This window comes from Carcharhinus amblyrhynchos, chromosome 27 (assembly GCF_965287045.1).
Source record: "Carcharhinus amblyrhynchos chromosome 27, sCarAmb.v2.hapA, whole genome shotgun sequence".
Taxonomy (NCBI): domain Eukaryota; kingdom Metazoa; phylum Chordata; class Chondrichthyes; order Carcharhiniformes; family Carcharhinidae; genus Carcharhinus; species Carcharhinus amblyrhynchos.
In genome coordinates, this window is record NC_137350.1 from 37,568,447 (window position 1) to 37,581,568 (window position 13,122).

General features: G+C 40.7%; 1 protein-coding gene across 1 annotated transcript in view; it reads left to right on the forward strand.

Moving 5' to 3' along the window:
- The window catches only part of kpnb1 (karyopherin (importin) beta 1), a 40,662-nt gene extending 33,034 nt beyond the window's left edge, over positions 1–7,628 (forward strand). The window contains exons 17-22 of the mRNA XM_080213435.1: positions 1,891–1,998; positions 2,233–2,376; positions 2,944–3,049; positions 3,133–3,247; positions 3,560–3,721; positions 5,673–7,628. Of these exons, the coding sequence (XP_080069561.1) occupies positions 1,891–1,998; positions 2,233–2,376; positions 2,944–3,049; positions 3,133–3,247; positions 3,560–3,721; position 5,673 (636 nt within the window). The 3' untranslated portion in view covers positions 5,674–7,628. The remainder of the gene's footprint in view (positions 1–1,890; positions 1,999–2,232; positions 2,377–2,943; positions 3,050–3,132; positions 3,248–3,559; positions 3,722–5,672) is intronic.
- Positions 7,629–13,122: the final 5,494 nt, after the last annotated feature.

Sequence of the window (13,122 nt, forward strand, 5' to 3'; positions counted from 1 at the left end):
CGTCCTAGCCAAAAGGCCGAGATGCCGTTTTAAAAATTGCTTCAAATGATGCCTTGGTGTAATCTCATGACTTCAAGTACAGTACATGGATACTACGCTTTATCTTGGCCAAAAGGCTTGGTAAGAGTTTGCTGTTCTTTGTGGGGGTGAAGGAGATAATGAAACGTTCGCTAGGCAATTAAAGCTTCCGTCTAATCTCTGGCACAGACACTTGAAAGTGGGCATAGTTTTTTGTCCACCTCTTTTTGTTTCCTCTTTCTGTGTACCCCCCTCCCTACTTAATACTTCTTATCCCAAAGAAATCCCTGGTCCTGTCTTAAATTTGATTTTGCTGAAATAAGCTTGCGTATTTTGCATCTTTGGGATGTTTCCCAGTGTCTGAAATAGTTGTACGGCAAAGTTACTATTGTGCAGGAAATGAGAGGTTGTCGTCTGTACTGAATCTCATCTTTTGGTAGATTTCACTTTTAAATAGCAAACCTTCCTCCTTTGACCTTTTCTCCAGCTGATGGAGAAAGCAGAAAAGATCAACCTGGAGTCAGTTCAGAAAACCATTTGTAGCAATTCTGATGTTTCCTGGTTAATCAGGCAAGGCCGAGCAGGATTCCAAGTAACAAATGAGCTAAATAACCAGTTAAATCATTTTTTAAAGGCTGACTGTTAGACATAAAGTTGGGGGTCCCCTATATAAATGGAATTTAATATGACACTACCTGCAGCTGTTCAGTTACTTGATTTGACACTTAACCTGGCCCACAAAAAAACATTGCTTTTACTATATTAAAGGCACTATATAAATGCAAAATGATTACTTGATTCATATAATCTAGTGTGCTATTTTATTAGCTTCTAATTATGGAGGGAGTGCAGAGGAGGTTTACTAGGCTGATACCGGAGTTGAGGGGATTGAGCTATGAGGAGAGGCTGAATAAACTGGGCTTGTACTCGTTAGAGTTTAGAAGAATGAGGGGAGATCTCATTGAGACGTATAAGATGATGGATAGGATAGAGGTGGAGAGACTCTTCCCACTCAAAGACAGTAGGACTAGGGGGCACAGCCTCAAGATAAAGGGGAGGCGGTTTAGAACGGAGTTGAGGAGGAACTTCTTCACTCAAAGGGTGGTGAATCTCTGGAATTCTCTGCCCATTGAAGTGGTGGAGGCTGCCTCGCTAAATATTTTTAAGAAGCGGGTTGATGGGTTCTTGATAAGAGAGGGGATTAAGGGTTATGGGGAGAGGGCGGGAATGTGGAACTGAGCCACGACAGATCAGCCATGATCTTATTGAATGGCGGGGCAGGCTCGAAGGGCTAGATGGCCTACTCCTGCTCCTATTTCTTATGTTCTTATGTTCTAATTTTGTTTAACTAATCAGACCCTAGTGACCTGCAGGACTTTTAAGAACACTTTCAATAATGTACCAATTAAGCTATGACAATATAAGCTTCAGATTCTTCTGCAAGATCAGCTTGAGAAACTTGTACCTGTCTTCCTGAATTAAAAAAGAAAACAGCTAGAGTGCCCAGTAATTGCTGCTCACTTGTCTGGGCGAAACTGTGTTTTTTGAACAAGTGTTCTGTAATCATACATTTTACATTGTGCAGGCTTCAATTGCACATGAATTATGTAGGATGTGAAATGCATGGGAATTGGGGAGATGATCTAAATGGCGATTAGATTTATGTCACCTGGCAGTGTTTGGAATCCAAACATTTGGTATTGATGCTAATACTTTATAGGAGAGATTGGTGGGTTGAAATTCCATGCTTGCACTATCAAAGAGCAGTCCAATCACTGACCGTAGCCCAGTGAAGATTAGCTTCAGTTGTGGAATGTAAAGGGTATTTGCTGGGAATGGTTGATAATTTAATGTTCTAAAACTTTGTTGAAGGTGTGTCTTGCAGCAGTGGGCCTAGTTGGTGACCTGTGCAGAGCGCTGCAATCCAATATGCTACCTTTCTGTGATGAAATGATGCAACTCTTGCTGGAGAATCTGGGGGTGAGTTTGTCTGATACTAAGCTTAATTTGTGATTAAAATCTTCCAGACGGGTTCCTGTCAGTATTTTCACCATTTTAACTTTAGTTCTACAACTTCAGTTCCTGAAAAGTAATCATCCAGGGACAATCTGCTTTATAGATTACTTTTTCCAGAAGTGCAGTAACATAGTGCAGTTCCTAAATCGTGTTGTGGGTATTTTGCCGTTATTTCCATTTGTAATTGTCTCTTTCCAGAATGAAAATGTCCACCGGTCTGTTAAGCCACAGATTCTGTCTGTGTTTGGGGATATCGCCCTTGCTATTGCCGGAGAATTTAAGAAGTATCTAGATATTGTTCTGGATACTCTTCAGCAAGCTTCACAGGCTCAAGTAGACAAAGTAAGTGCGAAATAAGTGTTGTAAGTCCCTCTGTTTCAAATTTTGACACTTGTCTTTTGGTGTAACAATAAAAGGAATTTAATAAGCTATTAACTTGGTAACGTTTTGTTAAACTAATTTTGAATGTTCTTTAATGTAATTTTATTTTGGTGAACTTGTAACCCAAGACAGAGTAGGAGAATTTTTGAGGGTTGTTGGCCTGTGAAACACTCTTCCCCAGAGTGGTGTAGAGGCAGGGTTATTGAATATTTTTAAGGCTGAGTTAGATTTACTTCACAATGAAGAATCTATGGGTATGGGGGTAGACAGGCCATAATCTGATCAGTCATGATATTCTCAAATAATGGAGCAGGCTCATGGGACTTGAAGGCATGCACATGTAAACAAATCCTGTTCAGTTTGTAAATATTAAACCAAATTATTAGCTTTAACTTGGGCGGTGTTTTGAATTTTCATGTGTTTTTTTTTATTCCATGCTTTAAGATCTTGTATAATAAATTTAGCATGTATCCTTACTGTGGGTTTACATTCTGGCCAGCTATGCTAAGATTTGGATTATTTTTTTAGACAGATTATGATATGGTGGATTACCTGAATGAACTAAGAGAAGGCTGTCTGGAGGCATACACTGGCATCATTCAGGGTCTGAAGGGTGACCAAGAGAATGTGCATCGTAAGTTCAATTGTACATAATACGTACATAATCAGTTCGATTTAAATGTTTAGTTTTAAACATTTTCAAATGTTCTTCTGCAGCTGATGTGATGTTGGTGCAACCAAGAGTAGAATTCATTCTCTCCTTTATTGATCACATTGCACGAGATGAGGATCATACAGATGGGGTAGTAGCCTGTGCTGCTGGACTGATAGGGTAAGCATGCTTGAGATGAGATGGAAAATGACAGATCTAGTTACAGCTATTAACTTATTTAATTTGCTGTTCATTCTCAACATGTTTTCCAGGGCAATGGCCTGACCCTATTCTCTCTCATTTTCTGGAGTTATGTTCTGAATGTCCAAATCACTTTTCATCTGTACTGTTATTGACAAATCATGTATCGACTTCTGGTTTTATGAAGAGTCCCAAAGTGAATGTTTGGGGAAGGGGGGTGCGAGAGGATGGCTTCATATCAGTAAAAATCCTTTTTATTCTGTAATTTTTGTGAACATTTACACTTTTCAGAGATTTGTGTACAGCATTTGGCAAGGATGTACTGAAATTAGTCGAAGCCAGACCTATGATTCATGAATTATTGACTGAAGGAAGACGATCAAAAACGAACAAAACTAAAACTTTGGCTACATGGGCAACTAAAGAACTTCGAAAACTGAAAAATCAAGCTTGGTAAGGCACTTTTGCCTAGTTTGCTGATCTAATTTCTGTTTCTATTTTTATGGTTGAACTTGCTAATGAAATACATCTTGCTTTAATTTAAAGTTTTTTGTATTTTTATTTCAAAAGTGGGCAGTTTTAAATTGCTAAGTTTCTAATATTTTTATAAAATTGCCATTTAAAATTAAACCTAGAACCATGCTGGTATTATGATGCCACCCACCATGGTGGAAAAGAACTTTTAAACCAGTGAAGCCCTTTTGGCATTTAGAATCATAAAAGACTGAATGAAGTCACTCAAGGAGAGAAGTTGGGAAAAAATGTGTTAGAAAAAGAGACTACATTGAGATTTTTCATTGTTTTTCCATTGTATTAAAAGTGAGGTCGTACACTGGGAATTATGAACAAATAAAGTTCAGAAGAGCACTGGTTGTATTATGAATAAAGTAGTCAGATTGTAAAAACGGTAAAGAATTAACTGTCAGATCAACTATTTTTGCATACTCCTTGGATACCAGAGCTGTCTTTTGGGCAGACTTCAACTTTGTAGAAGCTTGGATTATGGAGAAGGGGGAATGCAGGCCCCTGGAGGATGATTTATCAGTGGAGGTGGTGTAGAGGTTTAATAAAGTCAGACGATGAAGCCAAGAACCTTAAGTGAAGGACGAAAGGTAAATTCTGAAACACTTTAGCTGATTGAAATTTGAACTTAATTTGAAAGGAAAGAAATCTTTCATTAGTTCATTGGAGGACAAGGCAAAATATAGTTCTGTAAAGTTGGATGTTACATTCTAATAGTAAGAAAGTTCATTAGAATCAGCAGAAAGCATTGATGGCATTTAATTAGATAAGTGAGGAGCAATTGAGGAAAACTCCCACAATACCATAATCACTTCCAAACACTGTCAGAATTTGGAGATGTTCAGGACTGACAATTGATGTAGTGGAGTTTTTTCTCCAAATGGATTAGGTAACTTGGAATATAGTGTTCAATTCTGGTTGCCACACTACCAGAGAGGCTACAGAAAAGATTTACCAGGATGTTGCCTGGTATGGAGGTCTTTAGCTATGAGGAGAGGTTGGAGAAGCTTGGCTTCTCACTGGAACGATGGAGGTTGAGGAGCAACCCGATAAAAGTCTACAAGATTGAGAGGCATGGGCAGAGTGGATAATCAGAAGCTTTTTCGCAGGGTTGAAGAGTGAATTACTGGGGAGCACAGATTTAAGGTGTGAGGGGCAAGGTTTAAAGGAGATATACGAGGCAGATTTTTTATATAGAGTATTGGGTGCCTGGAACTCGTTGCCGGGGAGGTAGTGGAAGCAGATATGGCAGTGACTTTTAAGGGGCATTTTGACAAATACATGAATAGCATGGGAATAGCGGGATAAAGTCCCCAGAAGGGTAGGAGGTTTTAGTTAAGTCGGGCAGCATGGTCTGTGTAGGCTTGGAGGGCTGAAGGGTCTGTTCCTGTGCTGTAATTTTCTTTGTTCTTTGGTGTAAAACATGCTACACAATTACTAATGGAACACTTGTACAAAAACTGTACTGGTAATGGATTACAGTAAGACTTGCATCAGAGTGTGTTGATGGTTTCCACAACTTTAGAAGGTATGTGAGTTTGAAATGACTTCAAACAAATAAAGAATAGGTTGTCTAAAAGTAGGAGAGATTGCAATGGGGTAGGGCAAGTTCAGAGGATCAGGTATCCTTATCAGGGATTGAACAGAATGTTGGTTAGAGCTAAACAACTGAATTGTTTCCAAAAGTCTTGCCAGCAGCTGTCTGGCTCAGTGTATAGCAGACACTGGATTGACACTGGATTATTGAGCAGCTGTTCTATATTTTTAATGCAGGTGATCTAATTTGTTTGAAGTAGGAATTAATTTGAATTAGCACTGATCAACTATAGCACCCTGAGTTTGGATAGCTTAATGGAGAATTTTCAACCATCATCTTTTACAGATTTCTGACAGCATTGGGATAAGGAAGACACCTGAGGCCCCACTGGAATTCTCAAATCTTTGGAACAGAAGTGAGGAGTGTGCAAGGATGTTGAATGTTTGAGAATGTGAGAATGAGTGAGTGAGGTTTGCATCACACCACCTGATCCAGCAGTATCTTGGACTGAACGCCGAAACAAAAGAGGCCAACATAACCTGCAACAAGAACGAGAAGAAATCCCCTTCTGTCAAACAGCGGGAGCGTTTTAAGAAAATAAATTCAAAAGGATTATGGACATTGCTGCTGGGAGGAAAATTGGATCCTCAGCCTGGCTGATGTAATCGTACTACGTGGAAATTCGTGCATGAATAATGAGGTTGAGGTTCTTGGTCAGGGATGAGTGTGCGAGAGTGAGAAGGCATACACTTTCTCTACTTCAGATACATTACAATTTACTTAAATGGTTAGCATTTGCATTAAAGAGTTGAATCTACTGAAGCAGCACAAAAGAATTGAATGAGAGTTGCTCTTATTGGGAAACACTGATGAATGTTCAGAGCTTCCTTGTGCGAAGCTTTAGTTAGTCTTCAGCCTAGTTTAAGGAGATGGTATCCCCTTTTTAAATAGCTTGCATTGGCTGTATTTTAAACCATTGAATCAGATCAAGCAACATGCCATTTAACCTATTCCAACTATTTTTGAAAGTATCCATATAGTTTCTCTAAAATGCAACAAATTTTGTATAGACCTTTAATGAAAGGTGGCCTATTTTTAGCAGTGTTACTGCCATTTGCTTTGAAAAATAACGATGCGTTGTGTTTTACAAGAACGCTGGGATAGATAGATAAATGGTGTGTTTAGGTGTTTTTTCCATACCTCCTAAATTCAGCGCATGTAGGCTAACAAAGGGATCGTGGTCAAGTAAATGTGGTGGCCAGTGACGTAAATGTTCAGGAGTGACCTTAAATAACGCTACTTGGTCAAGGTAGCAACTATATTCCCACTGTTGTATCTTGCCACCATTGTCACACCACCTTCTTTGCCTACCAGGTATTTTTGACTCGATGGCCATTTGGTCATAATTGGCTGAGGGCTTGTCGCTTTTTCTTCACATCATGAAGGATACTATCTCTTTAAAAGAAAAAATAGAAGCCTTTCTTCCCCTGTAAAGAGAAATAAAACTGTGAAAAGTGTAAATGATGCAGAGGGATTTGAAAAGGTTCAAGAAATCAAAATGGAAATGCATCATGCCCTAATCTGCCGGATAGCACTTTGGAACCCCTTTCCCCTCCACAATTTGTACTGTAGCAGCTGAAACAACGTAGAGTGCCAAAGATTTATTAATTGTATTCAGGTCATGCTTTGGATTTCTAAAGAGTTTGGAGGAAAAAAAATCAAATTTCATATTGAAAGTAGGCATATAGGATGCCATTCAAACTGCTTGGTTCTTTGCTTTTATTTGATTAGGAAAATAAAGAAAAATTGTGGTATTGATGTCTCGCTGCTCTTGGTATCAAACATTAACTAAACCGGAGACACTTGTAAAACAAAAGTGGCATATTTTTCCAACAAAGTCTGAATTTAAGAAGTGTCAAAACATTCCCCAGCACAACTTGTACTTAGTCTTACATTATGTGATTGCTGAAATAACTATACTTCCACACAATAATGTAACAACTGTATACAGGGTATTGGATATGTGCCTTAGTGTCAGAAGGTGAATACAGATTGGTGTAGTTCATGCCACTTCACTGCAGGCTAAGAGTAGAGGCACCATGTATTTACACTGGCAAAAGGGTGTTTTATCCAGTTAATAATTGCATACTGGGAAAGGTCTGGGCCTTTTCATGCCTTTATTTTGTACTTTGGAGATCGTACTGATGGGGAATTCTGATCATTCCTCAGTGCTACCTGTTGCTGTCCTGTGGGCTTTCAGCTGTAGAAAACAGGATAATAAAGTACACTGAGAAATAGTAAGTGTTTGTGTCTTTTTTTGATTCTGTTTTAAAGTGGCTTTTACTGTGAACAAGACATTATATATTTAAGTATCAGGTAAACAAGATGAGTATTTGTTGGACTATGTAACAACATTCACGGGCTCAAGTTTAGACTTACTGAGCGTTCCACTAGGAAAGCCAGAGTATAAACATTCATTTTTCATGAAATGCTCATCTAATAAACCTAATTAGTGTTGGTGGATTTGATTTATGTAATAAGTTAGCAAACAAATGGGCAACAACTAAGATGTGCAGACCTTCAAATTAACACTTCCATTTATGGAGCACTAATTGGTTCAAGAATATTGTAGTTCTTTGGGAAGTAAAATGGAGTCTGAGGTGAGAATGTACAGTTGTAAATCTTAACCAGAAATTGGTCTTCTAAGGAGATGTAATGTCATCATAACCCTCAGGGTCAAGAATGCTTTGCTTCCACAGGTTGATGGGTTTTGAGGTGGCTGAGGAGCCTGATATATGATCCATGACTGTCACAGGTGGTGCTTGATGGGTTGAGATAATTATGCTGCTTCCAATCCAACTTTGTCCTTGTGTGTTCCTAATGAATCTCATCGCAAATGTACCTTTTCCATTTTCATTGGTTGCAACCCAGGGTCTCCCAGCAGTCTGCAATTTTGTTTATCTTCAGGGATTCTTTGAGGATATCGGAAAGTGGATGTAGTGTGATTTATCTCTGAAGAAGTGAGTAAGAAGTCTCTCAACACCAGGTATAGTCCAATAGGTTTCTTTGGAATCGAAAGCTTTCAGAGCACTGCTCTTAAGCGGGTGAGTGGAGAGGGAGATTTTTGTGAACGTCACCTTCCCCTAATGAAAGAGCAGCACTATGAAAGCTCATGATTCCAAATAACCTGTTGGACTTTAACCTGGTGTTGAGATTTACTGTATCCATCTGTCCAACACTGGCATCTCCACATTGAGTGAGATGCTACTTTGATGCACTTGATTTGGCACAATATAAGTTAAGCCCTCTTGTTCCAATTTAAAACCATTGCCTCTTGAGAAAGTGAGACTTGGAGAGGCAACTAGTGTAAGGTGATGTCAGGTGCTGAATGGGTGGGGCAAGATCTCCAGGATCAGTACCTGAAGAAATGAAACATCTGCTTCAGAGGTGGGTGGGGGGGGGTCTCATGCTGGTGCTATTGGTCAGTCGCAAAGACCAACTCCTACGTAGTGGAATAATCACAAATCCATGTCCTATTCTGGCTTTGCATACAATATGCACCTGCTTTCAAAAAAAACTTTCATTTCTTGTCACACCTCATCACTTTCCTGGGCAGCCCAGAGTGTTTGCAACCACTGAATTATTTTTGAAGTGCTGACATTTGTGTAGTTAATGTAACCATTTGTGTTATCAAAATGTAGCATTGATGTGTCTTTGGCATTAAAAAAAGGTACTTTGTCTGATTATGCCAGCAATATCATGCTGTTTGAAGTCTGAGCAAAGGGAGATGAAAGGGTGACAAAGCGTATAACTTGATCCTGGGAGAAGAAGTGAAATGTAATATCATTATGGATGGATTGAGCAAGAGGCCAACATGAGATGTAGAATTTTGGGAGTATTATGGCTGAAGGAGATTGGAGGGAGGGCTGACAACCATGATGTATTAAAATGTGAATTATGTTGGAAACATGGTGACTGATATTGGAAACCTGGGGATTGGGAGCCAGTGTAGGGCAGCAATGATGGACAAGTGGGACTGAGTGCATCATAGGATGTAGGAAGCAAGAGATTTGGATGAACAATGGTATGTGCTGAGAAAGGAATATTAGTCAAATTAAACCAAACCATTCAAACATGCCTACATTCAAAGGACATCATTTGACAGCAGTTCTGCTTTAGTTAACCCATGTTATGTACTTTGGGAGTGCTATTTCAATCTACAATTTTTCTGATTCAGGAAACAATGCTACCAACTGAACTAAAATGAGGTATGTTAACTTTATTTTGGGTGGGTAGTTGATTGCAAGTTTCAACAATTTACAATGTAATCATTACTCTCCTCTTCAAAGAGCAATTCTTGACCCCACTATTTAAGCTGTCAACTTATGTTCACCTACTATTACCTTTTCAAACCCTTGAATGTATTTTTGCCTCCCAAATCTATCCCTGTCTTTCTGATAATTCCATGTTTGAAATATGTTCTGTATGTGATGCAGCATTGGGTCAGCTCAAACTAAAAACCTCACCTAACTTTAATCATGGTGCACAGCTTTCACAGAAAACTAGATAAAAGCAAAATACTGTGGATGCTGGAATTTGAATCTGCAGCTGGCTTCACAGACAAGTGTAATGCTGTCTTCAATTCTTCGTCATCCATTCTTTTTAAATACCTTATTGCTGGCAAAACCAACATTTGTTGCCTATCTCCAATTGCCCTTGAACTGAGTAGCTTATTCAGCCATTCAGAGGGTGAGTTCAGAGTTAACTACATTGCTGCGAGTCTGGAATTCCATGTAGACCAGATAACAATCACAGATTGCCCTGCCTACATTGTTAATGTTTTCCTACATTATATCAGTGACCACTTTCACAAAATAAATACAGAGCAAAATACTGCTGCTGGAAATCTGAAAAACAAGCGCTGGAAGCACTCAGCAGATCAGGCTGCACCTGTGGATAAAGAAACAATTTTATTTATTAGTGTCATGAGTATTGAATAACTTTTTTGTTTCTGTCTTCACGGAGGAGGACGTGAATAATTTGCCGGGTGTTAGTGATGGAAAGGTGGTAGGACTGGAGGGTCTTAATGACATTACTGTTACTAGAGAGGCGGTGCTCGACAGACTGGAGGGGCTGATTGTGGACGAGTCCCCAGGACCGGATGGAATGCATCCAAGGGTTCTGAAAGAAATGGCGGAGGTGATAGTGGATGCCTTGGTGGTTATTTTCCAGACGTCGCTGGATTCCGGGGAAGTGCCGGAGGATTGGAAAACGGCTAATGTTACGCCGTTGTTTAAGAAGGGTGCCAGGCAAAAGGTGGGGAATTATAGGCTGGTTAGTTTAACGTCTGTGGTAGGTAAAATGTTAGAATCCGTCATTAAGGAGGAAATTGCAAGGCATCTTGAAGGGAATTGCTTGATAGAGCAGACGCAGCACGGTGTCATTAAAGGGAAGTCGTGTCTGACAAATTTACTGGAGTTCTTTGAGGATGTGTCTAGGGCGGTGGATAGAGGAGAGAGCCGGTGGATGTGGTCTTTCTGCATTTTCAGAAGGCGTTTGACAAAGTACCTCAAGAGGTTATTGCAGAAGGTCAAGGGACATGGAGTTGGGGGTAGGGTGTTAGCGTGGATAGAGGATTGGTTGTCAAATAGGAGGCAGAGAGTGGGGGTCAACGGGTGCTATTCGGATTGGCGGATGGTGACTAGTGGAGTGCCCCAGGGGTTGGTGCTGGGGCCTCAGCTTTTTACCATTTATATAGATGATCTGGAGGAGGGAACTGAGTGTAGGGTGTCGAAATTTGCTGATGACACCAAGATTGGGGGAACGGCAAATTGTGCGGAGGGTGTGGAGAGTCTGCAGAAGGATCTAGATAGGCTGGGCGAATGGGCCAGGAAATGGCAAATGGAATTTAATGTTGGCAAGTGTGAGGTGGTCCACTTTGGTAGGAAGAATGGTAGGAAGGACTATTACTTACGTGGCGAAAAACTGCAGCAGGCGACGGTGCAGAGGGACCTCGGGGTCCTTGTACATGAGTCGCAAAAACCCAGCTTGCAGGTGCAGCATGTGGTCAGGAAGGTGAATGGGATGCTGGCCTTCATAGCGAGGGGGATTGAATATAAAAGTAGGGAGGTCTTGCTGCAGCTGTATAGGGCATTGGTGAGGCCGCAGCTGGAGTACTGTGTGCAGTTTTGGGCGCCGTACCTGCGCAAAGATATTTTGGCCTTGGAGGGAGTGCAGAGGAGGTTTACTAGGCTGATACTGGAGTTGAGGGGGTTGAGCTATGAGGAGAGGCTGAATAAACTAGGCTTGTACTCGTTAGAATTTAGAAGAATGAGGGGAGATCTCATTGAGATGTATAAGATGATGAATGGGATGGATAGGATAGAGGTGGAGAGACTCTTCCCACTCAAAAAAGACAGTAGGACTAGGGGGCACAGCCTCAAGATAAAGGGGGGGCGGTTTAGAACGGAGTTGAGGAGGAACTTCTTCACTCAAAGGGTGGTGAATCTCTGGAATTCTCTGCCCGTTGAAGTGGTGGAGGTTGCCTTGCTAAATATTTTTAAGACGCGGGTTGATGGGTTTTTGATAAGCGAGGGGATTAAGGGTTATGGGGAGAAGGCGGGAAAGTGGAACTGAGCCACGACAGATCAGCCATGATCTTATTGAATGGCGGGGCAGGCTCGAAGGGCTAGATGGCCTACTCCTGCTCCTATTTCTTATGTTCTTATGAGTAGGTTTACATTAACACTGCAATGAAATTGCTGTGAAAAATCCCTAGTCGTTACATTGTGCTTTCAGGTACACTGAAGGGGAATTTAGCATTGACAAACCAGCATGTCTTTCAGACTAGGAGGAAACCCACAGACGGGGAGAACACACTGTGACCCAAGCTGGGAATTGAACCAAAGTCCTGGCACTGAGAGCCAGCCACTGTTCTACCCAAAGTTAATGCTTCAGTTCAAATACCTTTCATTAGGAGTTTAAAATCAGTGATTTTGGTCTCTTCTCGTCTCTTGCCATAAATACTGATTTTGATTTGATTTATTACTGTCTTGTATTGGCATACAGTGAAAAGTATTGTGTCTTGTGTGCTATACAAAGCATACTGTTCATAGAGAAGGAAACAGGAGTGCAGAATGTTGTGTTACAGTCATAGCTAGAGTGTAGAGAAAGATAAACTTTTAATGCAAGGTAAGTCAATTCAAAAGTCTGATGACAGCAGCAGGGAAGAAGCTGTTCCTGAGTCAGCTGATACGTGACCTCAGACTTTTCTTTTTCCAGGCGGAAGGATGTCTGAGGTGCGTGGGGTCCTTTATTATGCTGGCTGTTTGAGGCAGCAGGAAGTATAGATACGGTCAATGGAGGGGAGGCTGGTTTGCATGATGGACTGGGCTACGTTCACGACCTTTTGTGGTTTCTTGGACAGAACAGGACCCATACCAAGCTGTGATACAACCAGGAAGAATGCTTTCTATGGTGCATCTTGTAAAAGTTGGTGAGAGTTATAGCAGACATACCAAATTTTCTTAGTCGTCTGAGAAAGTAGAGGCATGGGTGGGCTTTTTTAACTATAGTGTCTGCATGGGGAGGAGGGACCAGGACAGATCTGGACACCTAAAAACCTGAACCTCTTGCTCCTTTCTACTTTGTCCGCATTGATGTAGACAGGGGCATGTTCTTCTCTACCTTCCTGAATACTGCATGCTTTCAGCATGTTCTGTTTTTATTTAACAATGAAATGCTTCATTTTGGCTGTAAGTGCGTTGAGGTATCCTGGCGTGAAACCAGCTCCGTG